The 25,029-nt window shown below is 52.4% G+C and overlaps 1 protein-coding gene and 1 pseudogene across 1 annotated transcript; both read right to left on the bottom strand.

The window, feature by feature from the left end:
* Positions 1 to 395: 395 nt before the first annotated feature.
* Positions 396 to 11,499, bottom strand: LOC147967682 (uncharacterized). Its single transcript, XM_087523216.1, has 6 exons — positions 11,147 to 11,499; positions 8,568 to 8,716; positions 1,139 to 1,371; positions 974 to 1,102; positions 680 to 889; positions 396 to 590 (listed from the first exon to the last, which is right to left on the bottom strand). The coding sequence occupies exons 1-6, from the start codon at positions 11,497 to 11,499 to the stop codon at positions 396 to 398; spliced, it is 1,269 nt and encodes a 422-aa protein (XP_087379342.1).
* A 1,088-nt stretch (positions 11,500 to 12,587) lies between these two features.
* The window catches only part of LOC125506667 (receptor-like protein EIX2), a 34,936-nt pseudogene continuing 22,494 nt past the window's right edge, over positions 12,588 to 25,029 (bottom strand).

Raw genomic sequence — 25,029 nt, 5'->3', positions numbered from 1 at the left:
GCGGAATTGCAAACACAGGACAACAGCTGTATGGATTGGACGACATACCATATGGATTCAACCCATCACCTGATATGGCTATTTTGACATTCCCAGCCTCGGCTGCTTCCTTGGGGTATTCTTCATCGAATGACTTTTCTTTTTTCTGTTTTGTTTCAGCTCAATTCATTTGAATATATATAGCATCACACAACAAATATATGCATCACATAACAGCTGGCCCAGCAGCATCACACAACAAATTCATCATCACACATCATAAGAAGCATCGCAAAGCATAAACATATAAGTATCATCACCACCAAGCATATAAGAATCTCACAAACAACAATAAGAAACATCACAAGCATATAAGTATCATCACCACCAAGACCGCCACAATGTGACCCAAAGGCTTAAGCGCCAGGACGTTGAGCACCACGGAGGTCGTCACCACCAAGACCGCCGAAGCCCAAGTCGTCACTGCTAGCGGCAGCGCTACTGCCAAGACCGCCTCCACCTCTGCCTCCGCCTCCGTGGATCGGAGTGGTCGGGCTCCGTGACTCGGGAGTGCTGCGAAGACCACCGCCAACGGTAGATCCACCTGTTCCCTGGATGTTGAAAAGACGTATTAACGGGATATATGACTGTGTTGAAAGGCATGACATGCTTTGGGTGAATAGATTGGGGATGAACTAACCGGCGAGGGGCCAGCGTTCTGTGCCACAAACTCCTCAAAGCTCATCAGCACTGGTTGTGCTGGAGGGCATTGTGCTGGAGGGAACTGAGGACACCTGCCGGCCGCCATATCCTGAAAAGCCTGATGCATCTGGCTATCCCTCTGCACTTGGTGTTCATAAAGCCTCTGATGCCACGCCATGGTCTCCTGGCGTGTGTACTCCAGGTAGGCCTATGGTATGACATGATGGAACTCATAAAACTACTAAATGTGGCAAATGAAGTGAGCAATGAAGATAAGAGGGAAAATACTTACAGATTGTTGCTCCTGAAAGAGGGACTGTGTACTGGTCACTAGCTGGCTCGTGCGCTGGCTCAGGCTTGGGTCGATCTGACGAAGCTGTGTGTAGGAGATACTAGGAGTGATCACATCATCGAGAACCGCCTCCCGATTGTGCTCCTTGGGCCCCATCCTCACCACCGCCATGTCGTCCAGAGGCGCCGCAATGGGGTCAGGTGTGTCAGGATGTAACTTCAGATACGCTTCGGAGTAGGCCTGCTTCCTCCCCGCGGTCTTCTTGCCGTAGTACTTGGGCTCGCCAGGCTTGGGGTCCTTCCGCGTATGGGCGATCTCCCACGCCTGCATGTGTGAGAGCGGCCGCTTCAGTTTCTCCTCCTGCACCACCAAACAGAGGTTAGTCATACATAAGAAAGTGATGGTAAATAGAAGAAGAAGAATGTTTAATGGGGTTAGTCATACATTAACTGCCTTGTGGAGATAGTGGTTTCGGTTTCCCTGAGCATGTACTCCCTCCGTCCCTCGGTTAGCCTTATTTTTGGTTCTCATAGCCGCCCAGGCTCCAGCCTCATCACACCAAAGATCCACCAATGCCGCCCAGGACTCGTCTTTTCCATAACACCAATTTGGACACACCTACATAATAAAAGCATAATGGCATGTAGGTGTGTCCAAATTGGTGTTATGGAAGCATAAAGCATAAAGCATAATGTACCACAAGGTAATGAAAGCATAATGAAAGCATAATATATGAAAGCATAATGAAAAATCTTTTATACTTACCGCCAAGAACTCGGGCCTCTCCAAGGTAATGTCCATCCTCCGCGCTTCTTCCTTGGTCATCTTCACACCAAGATAGTCGTGGTAGTATGTGGAGATGGCCACATAGCGCACCTCGTACTGCATCTGGCGGGCCTTCTTCTTGCATTGGCGCAGCACGATCTGGTCCGCTCTAGCCCTGTGCTCCGGAAGAACTCGATAGAATTTCTACAATCATGCATGAAACAAGAATGGAAGAAGCCATGAGTTAAATCATTTTCATGAAACTAGAATGGACTTGTTCTTCTGAAGAGAACTCACCCAGAAAGTAGTGATCACGGCCTTGGCATGGGTCTCATGGTCCGCGTGGCAGGCCGCTTCCCAATGGTCCCAGCTCGTGGCCAAAACCCGACGAGCCGACTGCCTGACTGGATCCGGACAGTACAACCCCGGCCAGTATAACTTCAGCAAGACGGTGATGAGGATGTTGGGAATACGGACCCCTTTAGAATATATCCAGTTGCTGCAAAAGAATGAACTATTAGCATGTGACAAGCAAAATAAATAACAACCGGAATAAGCATGTGACAAGCAAAATAATGAACCACTTACTCTTTTCCCGTGGGCTCAATGAGCCACTTCTGCTCCTCAGTAGCCGGAACCTGCTTTGGTAGCTTTGCATTACCACGCAGCCACCCCTTCTTGTCAACCCCCTTCCCATCACCACCATCATCCCCGCCACCACCCTCCTCCCCGCCTGCCTCCCCCTTCCCAACCTCCTCCCCAACCTCCTCCTCCTCCTCCTCCTCGCCTGCCTCCTCCTCCAACCCCTCCTCCTCCTCCACCACCACCTCCTCCTCCTCCTCCCTAGAGTGTACCTCACTAGAGGAGGGCCTCGAAGACAACACCCCTAAGTCGGTGAGGGTGCGCTCTTTCTGGCCGCAACCCCCTGTAGTGGCTCTCCCCCCAGCACCTCGTCCTCTAGAGGCTCTCCCCCGCCCCCTCCTCCTCTAGGGGCACCGCTCCCTCGACCTCCCTGTGAGGAGTCATCGTCAAGTAGCCGAGGGGGAGGATTACGTGCTCGGCCACTCCGACTAGGCAGGCCGACGACCTTGCGTAGGAAACCCACGCCGTCGGCCTTCCCCTTGCCCATGTTCCACGAACCTGCATTGAAAAGAGAAAAAGCAATTAGTAAATTAATGAAATGAAGGAAAAGGCATGATAATAAACACATTAATAAAAATGCATAAAAAGGCATATTCCTAAACTATAGAAAAAAATACTTGAAACGTACATCTGCTAGAACCCATATGAATGTTGTAACCTCTTTCTCGGTCCGTCTCATCATCACTATCAATCATATCATCTTCATTGTCCGACGGAGGTGGAGGCTCTTCCTCGTCGTCAGCGTCTTCATTTAACTTTTCTAGCATAAGTATGTCATTTTCATTGACAATGGTCTCACCATCATTCCGTGCATCGTCGACGTTTGGGTCCACATCATCATCACCCAATGGTCTAGCATCATCGTTTCTAACCACATCATCATCATCATCCAATGGTCTAGCGTCATCGTTTCTAACCACATCATCATCATCATCAGGTTGCTCTTGATAGAACACTCCCTCGTATGTCATGGGGTTAATGTTGTAGTAATCGTCTTCATTCGGGTCTGGTAGCTTACCATGTGGCGACACCTTGAACACAACTTCCCAACCCTTTAGATACACTTTCTGGCATGGGTAAGGCAGATAATATACTTGTGTAGCTTGGGTAGCCGCAATGAAGAGATCGGCTCCGACATAGACGGTTTATGGTTTAACTTCGACCAAACCAATGGAAGGCGTATGTTTTACCCCCTCCCGTGGATCGAACCATCGGCATTTGAACACAGGCAGACTTAGGGTCTCACGCCCCTGGCGGAATTTAACCTCGTATATATTTTGTACCCTTCCGTAGTAGTCTATTGAATTTTGACCGGGGGTGTACACTCCAGTATTTATAGTTTTGGGATCGGGGCGGCTGTTTTGGTGCTCCTCTGTATGGAAGCGATACCCATTCACATCATACTTTTTACATGTCATGACGGCAGGGTCAAAACCCATGGAAACCCATCTCAATTCATCATCCATAGATATGTTCGGATCTTTTCCCTACAAGTATAATGGAAATTGTTGCGTGCATTAGTTCGGTTAACTAATAAATGTTGAAGTAGGTATTTAATAGGGGAGTGTGGAAAATTGCTTTCTCCATGAACCAAGCAACAAAATTTTTACGTCCAGGGTTTCCATGACGGAGAAGAGTAAGTGCCTCTGCCTCATTAGGAGGATTCACTCCCGTCCATTCCTCTTGAACGAAATCACTAAAAAAAGATAAGCTGTGTTAGACCGGGACTAAGTGAACATGAAACATGATGATGTGGAAGACATAAAGGAATGGTGTAGTGGTATTACCTCATCCACACTTCCTCAACTTCCTTGATGTTGTGCAAGATATAGAACATGAGGTCCTCCCACTCTTGTCGTGGCATGTTATAAGATTTCGAGGCCCCAGCCCTCCCACCTTGCGCGTTGAATAGATCGAGCCTGGGTTGATACTTGGGCTCTTCTATATTGTATCGAGGCACCTTGTTATGCAGATGGGGAACATGGTCTGGATAGTATGATGTCCTGAGGTCTGACACCTCCTCTAGGATAACTGCCTCAGCTATGGAAGCTTTAATCTTAGCTTTGTTTCCACATTTCCGTCGGAGATGCTTGTTCTGCCTCTCAGGGCCGTACTGCCAGCGATTTTTCACAGGGCCCCCCAACAATACCTCGTTCGCGAGGTGCAGAATGAGATGTGTCATCGGAGTAAAGAAGCCTGGCGGAAAGATCTTCTCTAGCTTGACTATCAACTCCGGTGCCTTCTTATGCAATTTTTCAATCACCTCTTTACTTACTTCTTTAGCACAGAGCATGCGGAAGAAATGGCTAAGCTCGGCAAGCACTCGCCAGACATGCTCGGGGACATAACCACGAACCATCACCGGCATTATCCGCTCAATCCATACATGGTAGTCATGACTCTTCAGGCCGGTCACTTTGCCCGTTGAAATATTGACTCCCTTAGTTATATTCGATGCATAACCATCGGTGAACTTCAAAATTTGTTTCAGCCAGATAAGTACTTCTTTTTTTTCTGGCGGTTTAAGGACAAAGTCAGCATCTGGCTTGAACCAGTTTTTTCGACCGCCTGTGGGAGGCTTCATGTTCAGGCGTGGTCTATCACAAATTCTCTGTTGAACGGCTCTAGCTTTTACGTTATCCTTCGTCTTATCAGGAATGTTGAGGATCGTGTGGAAAAGGGACTCTGCCACATTCTTTTTGGTGTGCATCACATCAATATTGTAAGGAAGTTTGAGGTCCTTGAAATAGGGAAGCTGCGAGAAGGGGGTAATGTGCGTCCAGTTGTGCGTCTCACCATATCCCTCGAAGCCTTTGGCTTTGGCTTTGCCTTTGCCTTTGACTTTAGGCTTGAGAGCTTTTAGCTGAGCAAGAACATCTGCCCCCAAAAATGTTGGAATCTCGGTTACTTCTTGAACAACCCGGCCTTTCGTGAAGTTCTTCTTGTCTTCCCTGTCTGGATGGTCTGGAGGGAGGAACTGTCGATGCAGGTCAAAGGCTACATACTTGCCACCCTTACTCAGCCAAATCATTCGTAGAGCCTGCATGCACACCGGGCATGGCATCTTCCCACTTGTACACCATCCGCAGAATAGAGCATAGCCGGGAAAGTCATGCATGCAATAGTGCAACCAAACTTTCATCAACAAATTTCTCTGCAGACCCCGGTCGTATGTCAACCTTGGAAAGTACCAAGAATGGTGCAAAGCATCCACTAGCGGCTGCATAAACACACCCAATTGCTTCCCCGGGTATTCAGGCCCCAGAATGATGAGCGACAAGAACATGGTCTTCCGTTGCATTAGGGCACCAGGAGGAAGATTGAGCGGAATTACAAACACGGGCCAGCAGCTGTATGGATTGGACGACATACCATATGGATTCAACCCATCACCTGATATGGCTATTCTGACATTCCCAGCCTCGGCTGCTTCCTCGGGGTATTCTTCATCGAACGACTTCCATGCTTCCCCTTCCAATGGATGTACGATTTTTTTTGGATTGTACCTTATACCTTCCTTGTGCCACTTCATCATTTTGGCAGACTCCTTCGTGATGAAAAGGCGCTGCAGTCTTTTTATAAAATCAAGATACCGAAGAACCTTAACCGGGATGGTTAGCTGCTTTTTCTCACCATCCTCACTGACCACCTCAATGTACCGAGACGAACTACACTTCCTACAGTACTTGTCATCCGCATACTCGTGCCTAGACAAAAGGCAATTCTTCGGGCAAACATCTATTTTCTCATAATCCATAGAGAGTGCCTTCATGATTTTCTTTGTATCGTACATGCTTTTCGGCAGTTCATGACCCTCAGGGAGGCTGTTAGCCCATACTCCCAGGAATGCTTCGAAGCATTTCTGGCTACAGCCGTACTCAGCCTTCACTGCAATCAGTTGCGAGATGGCATCCAGCTGAGATATTTTCGCACCCGCATAAAGAGGTTTCTTCGACGAGGCCAAGACCTCCAAGAAGGCCTTTGCGGTTGCCTCCGGCTCCTCCGGTTCATTCTCTGAAGGTGTCGCATTTGCCGTTTCTGCAACAATGACATCATCTAGCATGTCCCTAACCCCATCGTCCTCATATCCATCGATGCGTTGTCGCATCACCTCCTCTCTACCACGGTCCTGCTCGGCTATGTTTATCGGCGGCATGTCAAAGTTTGGCATATATCAGTGCGTGCAAAGGTGCTCACTCATGTCCGTCTGATTTCTACGGTGACGTCTGTCACATCTCGCACAGGGGCATGGTGGGATAATTCTCATTGGACGACGTAATATCTCCTTCAAATACACATTAGTTTTCGCGATCCACTCTGATGTTACTCGATTCCGACGGATAAAACCACTATACATCCACTGATTATCTGCCATCCTCTGCTTTTTTGCAAGCCACACAACATAATTAAGGATTCACTTAAATTAATCACATCAAATTTTCAGTTTCTACCGCGTTGAATCCACCTACATCTCTAATAGGTAAAGATGGGTCCTAGTCCCACCCGAGGATGTGTAGATTGAGTACGTTCTCCATTCTACCCCGTTCCGAGACAAAATTTCGGCAGCACCTCCCCGCTGTTCTCCAGATACACGTCTCGGCAAATAGCCGAGAGAATGTGCTCCGGAGAACAATGGGGATGCGCCGCCGAAATCCTGTCTCGGAACGGGGTAGAACATGGAGAACATACCCCATCTACACATCCTCGGGCTGTCTATGGAAAACGCTGGACAATCTGAAAGAGCTGTAGTGATAAATATGCAATTGAATGCATATTTATCGATGCAACCCTTTCGGACGGGAGACGCCTAGGTTACGCCAGTTGACTTGAGAATGGAATCTAGTGATATGAAAAAATGGAGGAGATGGACTTGTAGCTCACCCCCGGCTGTAGAGGAAGTAGTCAAACAACAGAGGGATGCTCAGGGGGACCAACGCGTCGTACAACGGTCACTCCGATGAAATGCGACACCACAAAGCCTGCAAATTCCATCGCGACAACGAATTAGAACATCACAACTCATAGAACATCACGATATCATCATCATCGTCTAACAATCATCGAATCATAAAAAAACATCATCATCATCTAAAAATTATCGAAGCATAAAAAAACATCATCATCTATCATCAACACCATCATCTACCAATCATCTATCATCTATCATCTTCATCATCATCTCAAAATCATCGAAGCATTAAAATCATCATTATCACTTCTCATCTAACAATCATCATCATCTCAAAAAAAATCCGTATGAACAAGTTATCTATCTAACTACCATCTATGTGTCTAACTATCACATTTAGCCCTCTTATCCTCTGCAAAATCATGAAAAAATAGAAGAAAAAAATGTTCTTGGGAGGGAAGGGGGCCGGACCTAACGGAGAGGAGGTCGAGGCGGCGGCTGCTCCGGGGAGGGAGCGCAGCGACTCTGGGCAGGAGGCCCTCCCCTCACCACCGAGTGGTGGCGGCGTTGGGTGGGGATGAGGTCGAGTCGAGCGGGGTGGCGGCGTTGGGCAGGGACGAGGTCGGGGCGGGGTAGCGGCCAGGGCGGGGACGAGGTCGAGCCGGGGCAGCAGCATTGGGCGGCGACGAGTTCGTGGCGGGGACGAGGTCGGGGTGGGGAGGGGCGTCGGCCGGGGCGTGGACAAGGTCGGGGCGGGGCGGGGCGTCTGCCGGGGCGGAGACGAGGGCGGGGCGTCGGCCGGGGCGGGGACGAGGTCAGGGAGGGTCGGCTGCCGGGGCGGGGCGGCGGCGTTGGGTGGCGGCGGCTATCGGGGTCAAGAGAGAGGTTGGGGTCGGGGTGAGACAGAGAGGGAACAGGTGGACGAGGATGAATAGCGTGTGGATAAGGTCACCCCTATGCCGATGGCCTGGCCATCGGCATAGGCTGGGTCCACAAGTCAGTGCAGCGGGAGGAGTGGATAAGGTGGCCCTATGCCGACGGCCAGGCCGTCGGCATAGATAGGACCCCTATGCCGACGGCCAGGCCGTAGGCATAGATGGAAACCACAATTTTTTTGAAGAGATAGTCCCACCTCGCCGAGGGACAAGCAATTTGACCTATTTAAATGGTAATTTTTCATAATTTTTCATGATGGAGAAGTATCTGCACACTGTAAAAAATAGTCCTACCTCGCCCAAAGACAAGCAACATGACCGAGCGTCACACCTGGGAGGGTAGCAATACCACCCGAGCGTCGCACCGGGCCCTCATACATGCGGGGTGGTGTGGTGGCATGTCCGAAGAGGCGGCACGCGTCTCCGGGTTGTGCCCCCCTCACGGACGGCGCCGCCACCGGCACCTGGAGGTGGGAAACGGACGCGTCGGGTCTACACGGAGGGGATCTTGCTGTGGGTCTGGCCCGGGTGTTGCTCCAAAGTGTTCCTATGGGCTGACCTAACACAACCGGGTGGAGAGGTCCACTGGTCAAAGCCCGTCCGTGCAAAGTCAAAGGGTTAGATCCCGTGGTCAAACGCTACAGGGTTAGGCGGGACGAGGGCCCTGGGGGTAGCAATGCCACAGGAGCGTTGCACCAGGACCTCATACATGCGGGGTGGTGTGGTGGCATGTCCGAAGAGGCGACACGCGTCTCTGGGGTGTGCCCCCCCTCACGGACGGCGCGCTACCGACACCTGGAGGTGGGAAACGGACGCGTCGGGTCTACACGGAGGGGATCTTGCTATGGATCTGGCCCGGATGTTGCTCCAAAGTGTTCCTATGGGCTGACCTAACACAACCGGGTGGATAGGTCCACTGCTCAAAGCCCGTCCGTGCAAAGTCAAAGGGTTAGATCCCGTGGTCAAACGCTACAGGGTTAGGCGGGACGGGGGCCTGGGGGGTAGCACTGCCACCGGAGCGTTGCACCGGGACCTCATACATACAGGGTGGTGTGGTGGCATGTCCGAAGAGGCGGCACGCGTCTCCGGGTTGTGCCCCCCTCACGGACGGCGGCGCCGCCGACACCTGGAGGGGGGAAATAGACGCGTCGGGTCTACACGGAGGTGATCTTGTTGTGGGTCTAGCCTGGATGTTGCTCCAAAGTGTTCCTATGGGCTGACCTAACACAACCGGGTGGATAGGTCCACTGCTCAAAGCCCGTCCGTGCAAAGTCAAAGGGCTAGATCCCGTGGTCAAATGCTACAGGGTTAGGCGGGACGGGGGGGCTGGGGGTAGCAATGCCACCCGAGCGTCGCACCGGGCCCTCATACATGCGGGGTGGTGTGGTGGCATGTCCAAAGAGGCGGCACGCGTGTCCGGGGTGTGCCCCCTCACGGATGGCGCAGCCGCCGGCACCTGGAGGGGGGAAACGGACGTGTCGGGTCTACACGGAGGGGATCTTGCTGTGGGTCTGGCCCGGATGTTGCTCCAAAGTGTTCCTATGGGCTGACCCTAACACAACCGGGTGGAGAGGTCCACTGGTCAAAGCCCGTCCGTGCAAAGTCAAAGGGTTAGATCCCGTCGTCAAACGCTACAGGGTTAGGCGGGACGGGGGCCCTCGGGGGTAGCAATGCCACCGGAGCATCGCACCGGGACCTCATACATGCGGGGTGGTGTGGTGGCATGTCCGAAGAGGCGGCACGCGTCTCCGGGGTGTGCCCCCCCTCACGGACGGCACCGCCGCCGTCACTTGGGGAGGGGGGAAACGGATGCGTCGGGTCTACACGGAGGGGATCTTGCTGTGGGTCTGGCCCGGATGTTGCTCCAAAGTGTTCCTATGGGCTGACCTAATACAACCGGGTGGATAGGTCCACTGGTTAAAGCCCGTCCGTGCAAAGTCAAAGGGCTAGATCCCGTGGTCAAACGCTACAGGGTTAGGCGGGACGGGGGGCCTGGGGGTAGCAATGCCACCCGAGCGTCGCACCGGGACCTCATACATGCCATACGGTGTGGTGGCATGTCCGAAGAGGCGGCACGCGTCTCCGGGGTTTGGCCCCCTCCAAGTGACGACGGCACTGCCTTGCGTGCAGGGGGCCACACCGCGGAGCCCCAAGACGGGCGTCTACGCATGCTGAACACTTTCACATATGCATCAGGACCCGTGTGATGTTTCGGTGACATAGCTACACCCCGAATCCCCCCACTAACTAGAATTCCCTCCGTGTCGACCATTTCCCCCCTCCGTGACCCGGCGATAGCGACGTTCGTAATGGGGGGCAATCGATATACCATCGAGGTATGTTTTTTTAGATAAGGCATAATTATCTTATGCAGAAACAAAAACTAAAATAAAGTAAAAAAATAAGAAAATAAAGTAAAAATCTAAAAATAAAGTAAAATAAATGTATGCCGACGGCCATATCTGTGCACATACGGTGGTGCAGTCTCATGGATCGATGACGTGACATGGCACACGGATCGATGACGTGGCAGAGGGGCCTATGCCGTAGGCATACCTTTGCCATAGATAGCATAAAGCAAAATTAAAAATAAATCTAAATAAACATATGCCGACGGCTAGGCCGTCGGCATAGGTGCGCACACGGATCGATGACGTGTCAGAGGGCCAGGTCTGTGCCGACGGCCGCCATTACCTCCCGTCGGCGTAGTTTCAACGCCGTCAAACGGTCAGCGCTGACCGGGTAGGTGGGCCCGGGCTATGCCGACGGCCGCACTTATGCCGACGGGTCTCGTAGGGGTATCTCGAGCGGTCCCGACGGCCTCGTCTATGCCGACGGCCCCGTCGGCATAGATGGATGTATGCCGACGGCTTTTCTACGCCTACGGGTAGTCCTTGGCCGTCGGCATAGGTCTATCTATGCCGACGGGGGCCGTCGGCATAGACGAGGCCGTCGGCGCAAGCATTTATTCTGATAGTGGGGGCGCCCACCACCATCGCTGCCGCGCCAGCCCCCCACCACAGAGCCACGGCAAGAGGGGCCGCCCGCGACCCGGTCGCACACGACCCGTAGCGCCAGAGGAGGCTCGACGGTGCTGCCGGGAGGCAACCGCCGCCGAAACCCGCCCGCCGGCCTGCACCACGGCCTTGCCGCCCATCACGCAGCCGCCACGCCACCGTCGTCGGCCCCTGCCGGAGCGCCGCCGTGCCCGACATCCAGCGCCGCGTCCCGGCACACAAGATCTGGCCCGCGCCGAGATCCCTGCCCGAGGACATGAGGGGAGCCCCCCCCCTCCGCCAGCGACGAGGGACAGGGAGAGGAGGGGAGGAGAGGCGGCTAGTGTTTTGGACATGAAACAGGCTCGACTAGTGTTTTGGACATGAAACAACATATCACAGCAAAAATAGACTGAAAAGAGCATTAAGCAGCACAAAAACAACATCCCTGCCTTGTAGCATCTCCAGCAGAGGGTGGATTATGATCCTCCAAAATCGATTTAGACATCGTGCTACGGCTGTTCACCCACGCCTTGTCAGCGGCGGACTTGGCTCCCCTGACTGCTCCATCCAACGTCAATGGTATACTACTCTAGTTGGGTTTGGTCTGGTAATACTCTGCATTCCCTTGAAACGCAAGACTTATTAAGAGGACAAAGAGAGAACGAAGCTGCTACGATTTTCACTAAACGAAGCTGGAGAGATGGTGTGAACAAATAAACATCACATGGAAGCACTTGACCCAACTGAATCTACTCTGAAATTTTGACACTAAAAGCTCTGACAAAGCCTGAGCAGCGAGGAAAGTAGCAACGTAAGAAAGGAACTAGTATTACTACTACTACTACTACTACTACTAGAGCTCCAGTACTTCCGAATTTAAACTATTCCCAGTTTTCGATCCATACATCATGACAAAAACAGAAAAAAAATGACTGCTTCTCTTTGTTATTATTATACAGTAACATAATGCACTACAATTTTCTAATCATCCGTCGTGACAAAACCAGAAAAAAATGACATAATTGCCATCAGTAACACATTGGAGACTACATACCTTTCTTGATCCATTAGGGTTGAACGGCGAGCCCAGGAACCGGAAACGTTAATTGTTTGATCTGAATGTCCATCGCCGCCACACACCGCCCTGATGCTGACGAACTCGTCCCCCGAAGAGAAAAATGAAACGAGAAACCAGCATTTACACATAACATATTTCCACTCCGACAGGACATCACATAGAAATAGTTTCAAGAATGTAAATCTGTAACCAACAGGTTACAGTTTAATACACATCTTGGAGCCGCAGCTCGAACGCAGAGACGAACCAAACTTTACCATGAACAAGATTTGAAAGGTTAAAAAAGTTAAACTTGTGATAACCAAAGGCAAATGAGTTCGAATTCTGCAGTTGGCTGCAGAAAAGAAAAAGATTCATGCATTGAATTTTTCAGGTGATGGTGCACTGATGAAACACATAGGATGGAAAAGGTAAGAGCATATGTCAGTTTTTCTGGACAATTCTTTTGGAGAGGAGGCCCACAGAGTTCATTGTTGCCGATGTACATAAGTGATGGGTTGTCCGCGCTGAGGGTGTCAAGTTGGCGGCCAGAAGGTATCATTCCAGATAAATCGTTGTAGGACAGGTTCAAGGCAGCCAAAGAAGTTAAAGCTCGATGGGATTTCACCAGATAGCTTGTTCTCAGAGAGGTCGAGAGATACCAGTGACTTCATGGCCCCAATCATGTTTGGAATTGGTCCACTCAATTTGTTTGATGATAAATTCAAATTCATCAGATCAGAGAGGGAAGTGATTTCAGTGGGGATTTCACCGGTCAAAGAGTTACATGATAAATCAATGCTTACAAAATATACAAGTGTTCTACCATATACAAGTTGTTGTCCTTTTGTTAGTACTGACAATATTTCTCCGAGGTGATCAGCTCCTGTACCCATTATGTTGTCAGCTTCCACGGTTCCATTATATGTATCACCCATAAACATAAATTCCATTTGTACCGACAGATGCCAAGGTATCGCACCAGATAAATTGTTGCTTGATAGATCCAAGTATTGAAGATGGATAAGGCTTGCTATGCCTACTGGAATATTATCAGAAAATGCATTATGGCTTAGTAGTACAACACGTAATTCCTCCAGATCTCCTAGCCATGTGGGCAACCTTCCAGACAACTTGTTCCATGCAAGATCCAAGAACTGCATATATGTATTGTTCTGCAAAAATGCTGGGAAATTTCCTGATAAACTGTTGTTACTGAGCAGAAGAAATTGTAAATTTTGGATGTCAAAGCATTGAGGAACTTCACCCTCCAATAAATTGTTTGACAAATCCAAATACAATATTTTTTGCAATTTGCAAATTGATTCTGGAATGTACCCACCAATTCGATTTGAATACATAACTAGTATTCGAAGTCGGGGGCCTTCAAATATTGATGGCATTACTCCTGAGAAGTTGTTCTTGGAGATGTCTAACCAAGTGATATTTGGGGGCATCAAAGGTATTGATCCACTAAGCAGGTTTGAACTTAGGTGGAGTACTTCAAAAGCCATGACATGCAGATGTGCTGGCAAGCTTCCACTTATTTGATTGTTAGAGATGTCGAGATCAGTTGTCTGTGAAAATGTATACCAAAACCAATCAGGAAACTCGTCCTCTAAACCAGAGCTTGAAATGTCAAGCGAATATATTCCCTGCTGTTGCTGAAGCCAAGATGGGAAGAGAGGACCCATCTGGCAAGATGCAAAAGATGCAAATTGTAGACGAAAGGGAGAACGCCAATCTGAATCCGTTGCAATCTTCAAACCACTATAAGATAGGTCTATGCTCTTTAAACTTTTTAGCTTTGCAAAGTGTTCTTTCGTGATCACACCACTGAAGTTATTGTTGTTTAGGGACAGATCAACCCGATTCTTCAGAGAACCTAATTCAGTGGGTATAGTTCCAGTCAAGTTGTTGTTTGACATCTTCAAAGAAGTCAGAGAACTAAGGACACCAAATTCAGCTGGTACAGTCCCGTTGAGCTGATTCAAGCTGAGATCAAACATGCTCAAGCTGTTGAATTCTCCTATAAAATTTGGCAGGGTCCCAGTGAACTGGTTTTGACTGAAATGCAGCTGTTGCAGTTTGTCCCATGCGCATCGCGGCAACCCCTCCATCAACACCACTATATCTCCATACATATAATTTTCAGAGAGATCCAGTATTTCCAAACAGCAAAGATTTTTAAGAACATTTTTCAGGTTTCTCATATCCAGATTGTTGTTAGACAAATCAAGTACCTTGAGTGACGACATGTTTCCTAGTGCATCTGGAAAGTTTCCAGATAATTGATTTGCAGCAAGATTGAGGTATTTGAGGCCCTTCACTTTCCAAAACCAACTTGATGCAAGTGAGTGGCCTAAAAAGTTTCCGGACAGATCAAGCTTCTCAAGTTTCGTGAGGTTAAGGTAGGGAAGCGATTGGCTTGCAGTTTCAAGTGAACAGGCAGTAAGAGTGATAGCCCTCAGAGATGAAATCATATTCAAGGTACGAGGCCAGTCAGTTATCGTTGAGAGATTTAATCCGCTCATTCCAAGTGACTGCAGCAGTGGTAGCTTTGTTAACCAGGTGATGTCCGTTGAGTACATTTCATAACCCTGACCAAGGTCAAGATGCTGCATCTTAGACAGGTTAGCAAGCTGAGAAGGAACTCTACCTATAAATAGTATGCCAGACAGGTTAAGGTACCTCAGGTTTTCCATGGAGGCCAAGAACAGAGGAATATGGCCATTTGGCCCTAGCAAGCAGTTCATGCTAAGATCCATGTGCTCTACATGCTTCAAGGAAAATAGTGAGGGGCTTATCTCGCCATGCAATGAATTAGCATCAAAGCACGGAGTATAGGTGTAAGCATCAGGACTTGTATTGTGAAGGTGAAGCTTGATGACATGGCCTGTTTGGTTGCTGCAGCGAACACCACTCCACCGGCAGCAATCCTGCCCACTACCGGAAAACGGCTCTACACCGACGGCCAAAACTATGCCGACGGCTGCCGTCGGCCTACTTGGATCTATGCCGACAGCCTAGTCCTGGCCGTCGGCTTATCCTGGCCGTCGGGCTACCCCTATCTACGCCGACGGCAACCGTCGGCACATATCAGCCGTCGACCTAGATTAATAAACGCCGACAGTGGCCGTCGGCATAAGTGTGCCGTCGGCGTACATGTGGGCCCGGCGACCCCGCCCGTGACCAGCGGCTAACGGCGTCAAAGCTATACCGACGGTCGGGACGGGCGGCCGTCGGCATACCTCCGCACGCCACGTCACTGATCCGCGGCGCAGATATGCCGACGGCAGCCGTCGGCATAGGCTCCGCGTCATCGATCCGTGGCACGGCGCCCGCCTAAACCCAGCCGTATCTATGCCGACGGCAATGGCGTCGGCATAGTTATTTTTTTTACATGTGTTTTTTTACATATGTTTTTATGCTTTTTTTACATATGTTTTTATGCTTTTTTTACATATGTTTTTATGCTTTTTTATGTATTATATGAATATATGTGTAGTTTGTAATTTTTTTCATAGATTATGAATATATATATATATAGTTCGTATTTTTTTCGAGCACATTAATAATGTGACGTCATGTTCTTTTGAATATAGAACATTATATTTTATTAAAATCAAAAACAGCTATGCTGAAACATCTGGAGGCAGCGCCGCGGTGTGCCCCCCTCACGAACAGCGCCGCTGCCGGCATCTGGAGGGCGGAAACAGCCGCATCGGGTCTATACGGAGGGGACGCATCTTCGAAGTGTTTCTATGGGATGACCTACCACAACCGGGTGGTGTTGTGGCATGTCCGAAGAGGCGGCACGCATCTCCGGGGCGTGGTCCCCCTAACGGACGGCGCCGCCACCGGCACCTGAAGGGGGGAAACGGACGCATCGGGTCTACATGGAGGGGATGTAGTTATCGATTTGGCCCCGGATGTTGCTCCCAGGTGTCCCTCTGGGGCTGACCTGACACAGCCGGGTGGAAGGTCCACTGTTAAAGCCGGTCCGTGCAAAGTTAAAGGGCTAGATCTCGTGGTCAACCGCTCCAGGGTTAGGGGGACAGGGGCCCCGGGGATAGCAATGGCACCGGAGCGTCGCACCGGCCCCTCATACAAGCGGGGTGGTGTTATGGCATGTTCGAAGAGGCGGCACGCGTGTCCGGAGTGTGCCCCCCTCACGGACGGCGGCGCCGCCGGCACCTGGAGGGGGGAAACGGACGCGTGGGGTCTACACTTAGGGGATCTTGCTGTGGGTCTGGCCCGGTTGTTGCTCCAAAGTGTTCCTATGGGCTGACCTAACACAACCGGGTGGGAAGGTCCGCTGGTCAAAGCTCGTCCGTGCAAAGTCAAAGGGCTAGATCCCGTGGTCAAACGCTACAGGGTTAGGCGGGACGGGGCCCTGGGGGTAGCAATGCCACCGGAGCGTCGCACCGGGCCCTCATACATGCGGGGTGGTGTGGTGGCATGTCCGAAGAGGCGGCACGCGTCTCCGGGGCGTGGCCCCCCTCACAGAGGGCGATGACACGGTAGTAGACGTTTTGTGGTAACGATGCGGCGTGAATATTATTAAATACTCAGAGCGCGATAAAATCATGAGTTTTTTCCACGACGTGGGCACATGTGCTATATGAAAAGTTGTATTTTTTCATAATTTTTGGCGATGGAGAAATATCCGAAAAATTCCCTCTATGCGGATTGCCCTTCGCGCGTCTACGGCTGTGGCCGGCGGCCTCCGGGGACTAGCATGCCGCCAAATCTTGCGTAGGCAGCCTCTCACAAGTCTGGAAGTGTTGTGGCGGTTGCAAACGCATGGCACACGTGTCCGGGGTGTGCCCTCCCTCACGGACGGCGCCGCCGCCGGCACCTGGAGGGGGGGAAACGGACGCATCGGGTCTACACAGAGGGGATCTTGCTGTGGGTCTGGCCCGGATGTTGCTCCAAAGTGTTCCTATGGGTGACCTAACACAACCGGGTGGGGAGGTCCGCTGGTCAAAGCCCGTTCGTGCAAAGTCAAAGGGCTAGATCCCGTGGTCAAAGGCTACAGGGTCAGGCGGGACGGGGGCCCTGTGGGGGTAGCAATGCCACCGGAGCATCGCACCGGGCCCTCATACATGCGGGGTGGTGTGGTGAAATGTCCGAAGAGGCGGCACGCGTCTCTGGGGCATGGCCCCCCTCACAGATGGCGATGACACGGTAGTAGACGTTTTACGGTAATGATGCGGCATGAATATTATTAAATACTCGGAGCGCGATAAAATCATGAGTTTTTTTGCACGCCGTGGGCACATGTGCTATACGAACAATAGTATTTTTTCATAATTTTTGATGATGGAGAAGTATCCGAAAAATTCCCTCTACGCGGATTGCCCTTCGGGCGTCTACGGCTGTGGCCGGCGGCCTCCGGGGGCTAGCATGCCGCCAAATCTTGCGTAGGCGGCCTCTCACAAGTCTGGAAGTGTTGTGGCGGTTGCAAAAGCCCGGCACTTGTGTCCGGGGTGTGCCCCCCCTCACGGACGGCGCCACCGCCGGCACCTGGAGGGGGGAAACGGACGCGTCGGGTCTACACGGAGGGGATCTTGCTGTGGGTCTGCCCCGGATGTTGCTCCAAAGTGTTCCTATGGGCTGACCTAACACAACCGGGTGGGGAGGTCCGCTGGTCAAAGCCCGTCCGTGCAAAGTCAAAGGACTAGATCCCGTGGTCAAACGCTACAGGTTTAGGAGGGACGGGGGCCCTGCGGGGTAGCAATGCCACCGGAGCATCGCACCGGGCCCTCATACATGCGGGGTGGTGTGGTGGCATGTCCTAAGAGGCGGCACGCGTCTCCGGGGCGTGGTCCCCCTCACGGACGGCGATGACATGGTAGTAGACGTTCTGCGGTAACGATGCGGCGTGAATATTATTAAATACTCGGAGCGTGATAAAATCATGAGTTTTTTTGCACGACGTGGGCACATGTGCTATAGGAATGATGGTATTTTTTCATAATTTTTGGTGATGGAGAAATATCCGAAAAATTCCCTCTATGCGGATTGCCCTTTGCGCGTCTACGGCTGTGGCCGGCGGCCTCCGGGGGCTAGCATGCCGCCAAATCTTGCGTAGGCGGCCTATCACAAGTCTGGAAGTGTTGTGGCGGTTGCAAACACACGGCACGCGTGTCCGGGGTGTGCCCCCTCACGGACGGCGGCGCCGCCGGCACCTGGAGGGGGGAAATGGATGCATCGGGTCTACACGGAGGGGATCTTGCTGTGGGTCTGGCCCGGATGTTGCTCCAAAGTGTTCCTATGGGGTGACCTAACACAACTGGGTGGGGAGGTCCGCTGGTCAAAGCCCGCCCGTGCAAAGTCAAAGGGCTAGATCCCGTGGTCAAACGCTACAGGGTCAGGCGGGACGGGGGCCCTGTGGGGGTAGCAATGCCACCGGAGCGTCGCACCAGGCCCTCATACATGCGGGGTGGTGTGGTGAAATGTTCGAAGAGGCGGCACGCGTCTCCGGTGCATGGCCCCCCTCACCGATGGCGATGACACGGTAGTAGACGTTTTGCGGTAACGATGCGACGTGAATATTATTAAATACTCAGAGCGCGATAAAATCATGAGTTTTTTTGCATGACGTGGGCACATGTGCTATACGAACAATAGTATTTTTTTTCATAATTTTTGGTGACGGAGAAGTATCCGAAAAATTCCCTCTACGCGGATTGCCCTTCGGGCGTCTACGGCTGTCGCCGGCGGCCTCCGGGGGCTAGCATGCCGCCAAATATTTCTTAGGCGGCCTCTCACAAGTCTGGAAGTGTTGTGGCGGTTGCAAACGCCCGGCACGCGTGTCCGGGGTGTTCCCCCCTCACGGACGGCGCCGCCGCCGGGACATGGATGGGGGAAACGGACGCGTCGGGTCTACACGGAGGGGATCTTGCTGTGGGTCTGCCCCGGATGTTGCTCCAAAGTGTTCCTATGGGCTGACCTAACACAACCGGGTGGGGAGGTCCGCTGGTCAAAGCCCGTCCATGCAAAGTCAAAGGACTAGATCCCGTGGTCAAACGCTACAGGGTTAGGCGGGACGGGGGCCCTGCGGGGTAGCAATGCCACCGGAGCATCGCACCGGGCCCTCATACATGCGGGGTGGTGTGGTGGCATGTCCGAAGAGGCAGCACGCGTCTCCGGGGTGTGGCCCCCCTCGGACACGGTAGTAGACGTTCTGCGGTAACGATGCGGCGTGAATATTATTAAATACTCGGAGCGCGATAAAATCATGAGTTTTTTTGCACGACGTGGGCACATGTGCTATAGGAACGATGGTATTTTTTCATAATTTTTGGTGATGGAGAAATATCCGAAAAATCCCCTCTACGCGGATTGCCCTTCGCGCGTCTACGGCTGTGTCCGGCGGCCTTCGGGGGCTAGCATGCCACCAAATCTTGCGTAGGCGGCCTCTCACAAGTCTGGAAGTGTTGTGGCGGTTCCAAACGCACGGCACGCGTGTCCGGGGTGTGGCCCCCCCTCATGGACGGCGCCGCCGCCGGCACCTGGAGGGGGGAAACGGACGCATCGGGTCTACACAGAGGGGATCTTGCTGTGGGTCTGGCCCGGATGTTGCTCCAAAGTGTTCCTATGGGGTGACCTCACACAACTGGGCAGGGAGGTCCGCTGGTCAAAGCCCGTCCGTGCAAAGTCAAAGGGCTAGATCCCGTGGTCAAACGCTACAGGGTCAGGCGGGACGGGGGCCCTGTGGGGGTAGCAATGCCACCGGAGCGTCGCACCGGGCCTCATACATGCGGGGTGGTGTGGTGAAATGTCCGAAGAGGCGGCACGCGTCTCCGGGGCGTGGCCCCCCTCATAGATGGCGATGACACGGTAGTAGACATTTTGCGGTAACGATGCGGCGTGAATATTATTAAATACTCGGAGCGCGATAAAATCATGAGTTTTTTTGCACGACGTGGGCACATGTGCTATACGAACAATAGTATTTTTTTCATAATTTTTGGTGATGGAGAAGTATCCGAAAAATTCCCTCTACGCGGATTGCCCTTCGGGCGTCTACGGCTGTGGCCGGCGGCTTCCGGGGGCTAGTAGGCCGCCAAATCTTGCGTAGGCGGCCTCTCACAAGTCTGGAAGTGTTGTGGCGATTGCAAACGCCCGGCACACGGGTCTGGGGTGTGCCCCCCCTCACGGACGGCGTCGCCGCCGGCACCTGGAGGGGGGAAACGGATGCGTCGGGTCTACACGGAGGGGATCTTGCTGTGGGCCTTTCCCGGATGTTGCTCCAAAGTGTTCCTATGGGCTGACCTAACACAACCGGGTGGGAGGTCCGCTGGTCAAAGCCCGTTCGTGCAAAGTCAAAGGACTAGATCCCGTGGTCAAACGCTATAGGGTTAGGCGGGACGGGGGCCCTGCGGGGTAGCAATGCCACCGGAGCATCGCACCGGGCCCTCATACATGCGGGGTGGTGTGGTGGCATGTACGAAGAGGTGGCACGCATCTCCGGGGCGTGGCCCCCCTGACGGACGGCGATGACACGGTAGTAGACGTTCTACGGTAACGATGCGGCGTGAATATTATTAAATACTCGGAGCGCGATAAAATCATGTGTTTTTTTGCACGACGTGGGAACATGTGCTATAGGAACGATGGTATTTTTTTCATAATTTTTGGTGATGGAGAAATATCCGAAAAATTCCCTCTATGCGGATTGCCCTTCGCGCGTCTACGGCTATGGCCGGCGGCCTCCGGGGGCTAGCATGCCGCCAAATCTTGCGTAGGTGGCCTCTCACAAGTCTGGAAGTGTTGTGGCGGTTGCAAACGCACGGCACGCGTGTCCGGGGTGTGCCCCCCCTCACGGACGGTGCCGCCGCCGGCACCTGGAGGGGGGAAACTGACGCATCGGGTCTACACGGAGGGGATCTTGCTGTGGATCTGGCCCGGATGTTGCTCCAAAGTGTTCCTATGGGGTGATCTAACACAACTGGGTGGGGAGGTCCGCTTCTCAAAGCCCGTCCGTGCAAAGTCAAAGGGCTAGATCCCGTGGTTAAACACTACAGGGACAGGTGGGACGGGGGCCCTGTGGGGGTAGCAATGCCACCGGAGCGTCGCATCGGGCCCTCATACATGCGGGGTGGTGTGGTGAAATGTCCGAAGAGGCGGCACGCGTCTCCGGGGCGTGGCCCCCCTCACGGACGGCGCCGCCGCCGGCACTTGGAGGGGGGAACGCGTCGGGTCTACACGGAGGGGATCTTGTTGTGGGTCTGGCCCGGATGTTGCTCCAAAGTGTTCCTATGGGCTGACCTAACAAAACCGGGTGGGGAGGTCCGCTGGTCAAAGCCCGTCTGTGCAAAGTCAAAGGGCTAGATCCCGTGGTCAAACGCTACAGGGTTAGGCGGGACGGGGGACCTGTGGGGTAGCAATGGCACCGGAGCGTCGTACCGGGCCCTCATACATGCGGGGTGGTGTTGTGGCATGTCCGAAGAGGCGACACGCATCTCCGTGGTGTGCCCCCCATCACGGACGGTGCCGCTGCCGGCACCTGGAGGGGGGGGGGGGGAACGGACGCGTCGGGTCTACACGGAGTGGATGTAGCTGTGGGTTTGGCCCGGATGTTGCTCCCAGGTGTCCCTCTGGGCTGACCTGACACAATCGGGTGGAGAGGTCCACTAGTCAAAGCCCGTCCGTAGGAAGTCAAAGGGCTAGATCTCGTGGTCAACCGCTCCAGGGTTAGGCGGGACGGGGTCCCTAGGGGGTAGCAATGCCACCGGAGTGTCGTACCGGGCCCTCATACAAGCAGGGTGGTGTTGTGGTATGTACGAAGAGGCAGCTCGCATCTTTGTGGTGTGGCCCCCCTAACGGACGGCGCCGCCGCCGGCACCGGGAGGGGGGAAACGGACGTGTCGGGTCTACACGGTGTGGATATGTAGCAGTGGGTTTGGCCCGGATGTTGCTCCCAGGTGTCCCTCTATCGATGACTCCCTCCCCCTTCACTCACCTGACGAATTAAGCTACCGCCGCCCCCACCCCCACCCTCACCGTCGACGACCCCCTCCCCCTCTTCACTCACCTGACGAACTAAGCTCCAGGTCAAGCACGCGATCGAGGGCGGCCATGGCGCTCCCATACCCGCGACCAGGCCACGGCCTTGGCGGACGAAGCTACTCGAATTCGGCGCCTCCCCTCCCCTCCCCTCTGTGTGGTTCCGGGAGAGGAGAGGGCTGAGCGGTTTAAAAAAATAAAAAATCTATATGAAATAATAATACATAAAAAAGGAAAATTATAACTATAAAAAAATTTAAAAATCTATATAAAATAAAAAAGAATAAATATATAACTATAAGAAAACATTAAAAAATTTATATAAAATAAAAAAGGGAAATAAAACTATGCCGACGGCAAAGCCGTCGGCATAGCTGAGGCCATACGGTAGGCGTTACGCGTATCAGTGACGTGGGTAATAATAAAAATAAAAAAATAAAAAAGTATGCCTACGGCTAGGCCGTCGGCATAGGTGCCACGTGGCCTCCTCACGTATGCCGACGGCTTAGCCGTCGGCATAGGCTACCTTATCCACCCGCGGGGCGAACCCCCTACACTCATTCCCCATCGCGCCCCCGACGCTGCGCCGCTCCCCGCCGCCCCCACGCGGCGCCGCCGCTCCACCCGCGCCGCTCCCCGCCGCCCGCTCGACCAGCCACGCCGCTCCCCGCCGCCCGCTCGACCCGCGCCGCTCCCCGCCGCCTGCCGCCGCCGCCCGTGCCCCTCCCCGCCCCTCGCCCCGACCCTCTCCGCCCCCTCCTCGCTGCGCCGCCGTCCACTCGACCCCGCCCTGGCCTTCCAACCCCACCCTGACCCCACAACGCCGCCGTCCACCCGGCCCGCGCCGACCCCGTCTCGCGCCGCCGTCGGCCGCAGGGCTCCCCGCCCCTGGCTCGGCCTCCCGGAGCCCGCAGGCCGCCCCGACGAACACTCCTGGGCGCGGCTTCGGCCGGCCCTGCTTCGACGAGCACTCCCGCCCCAGTGAGCTCCTCCTTCCACCGCCAGACCCCGCCGTGCCCCCTCCCAGCCCCAGTGAGCACCCGTTGTTCTCGTTGCTTGTGTTCATGGTGGCTGGATGAATAGATAGATGCTAGATAGATGGATGGATGCTAGATGAATAGATAGGTGGATGGATATTTAGATATATACTAGATAGTTTTGTGTAGTTTTATTAGGTATTTAGATACATACTAGATAGTTTTTACTAAGTTTGTGAATATAGATGAATTAGATGTTGGGAAAATTTGTGATAGATGGATGGATATTGGTCAAGTTAGTGTTATGGTCATGTTGATTCATATATAAGAAGCAAATCAAGGCACTTGGTTTCTAAAATACTTAATATAAAGATTTTTTTTTGCAATTTGACATTTTGTTTCATGTCGATTCATAATGTTCCAAATGGTTAATGTGAGGTGAAGACCTAATTTTTTTCACTTGATGGAATTAACAGGATTTGTGGTGTTCCCATCTTCATGGAGTGACCGTCGACATTGGAGGCGTTGGTCCAGGATCGTCCCTCCTTTGATCGACTACATCCTCTACATCGGAGGGTGAGCAACAATTCCATGACCTCGTCCACTTTTTTTTCCATGTCACTAGATTAAATTTTCACATCAAGTCGCGTAACCTAGGTCTCCTGTCCGAAAGGGTTGCATCGATAAATATGCATTCAATTGCATATTTATCACCGCAGCTCTTTCGGATTGTCCAGCGCTTTCCACGGACAGCCCGAGGATGTGTAGATTGGGTACGTTGTTCATTCTCTACCCCGTTCCGAGACAAGATTTCGGCGGCGCCTCCCTGTTGTTCTACGGATGCACATTCTCTCGGCATTTTGCCGAGACGTGTATTTGGAGAACAGCAGGGAGGTGCTGCCGAAATTTTGTCTCAGAATGGCGTAGAGCATGGACCGTACTCAATCTACACATTCTCGGGTGGGATTAGGACCCATCTTTACCTATTAGAGATGTAGGTGTATTAAATGTCGTTTCTCGTCAACCTTGTAAAAAATAAAATATTGATGTGGGTAATTTAAATGAATCCTTAATTTTGTTGTGTGGCTTCCAATAAAGCAGAGATGGCAGATAATCAGTGGATGTATAGTGGGTTTTTCCGTCGGAATCAAGTAACAACAGAGTGGGTCGAGAAAACTGATGTGTTTTTGAAAGAGATATTCCGTAGTCCAATGAGGATGGTGCCAGAATGCCCGTGTGCCAGATGTAAGAGGCGTATCCGCAGAGATAAGAGTGAGATGACTAAGCACCTTCGCACGCATGGATTTATGCCCAACTTTAATATGCCGATAAATTTGCCTTGCGGGACCGTGGTAGAGAGGATGTGATACGACAACGCGTCGCTGGTTATGAGGACGATGGGGTTAGAGACATGCTAGATGATGTCTTTGCTGCACAGCCGACACCTCCGTCACATTCAGCGAATGAACCGGAGGAGCCGGAGGAAACCGCAAAGGCCTTCCTGGAAATCTTGGCCTCGTCAAAGAAACCTCTCTATGAGGGTGCCAAGCTGTCTGTGCTGGATGCCATCTCGCAACTGATGGCAGTCAAGGCTGAGTACGGCTGTAGCTGAGGTTGCTTCGAAGCATTTCTGGGAGTATGGGCAAACAGCCTGCCTGAGGGCCATGAACTGCCGAAAACCATGTACGCTACGAAGAAAATCATGAAGGCTCTCTCGATGGACTATGAGAAAATACATGTTTGTCCAAAGAATTG

Source organism: Triticum urartu, chromosome 5A, assembly GCF_056163025.1.
Source record: "Triticum urartu cultivar PI428250 chromosome 5A, HENAU_Tu73, whole genome shotgun sequence".
Classification (NCBI taxonomy): Eukaryota; Viridiplantae; Streptophyta; class Magnoliopsida; order Poales; family Poaceae; genus Triticum; species Triticum urartu.
This window is presented reverse-complemented; position numbering and strand designations above follow the sequence as displayed.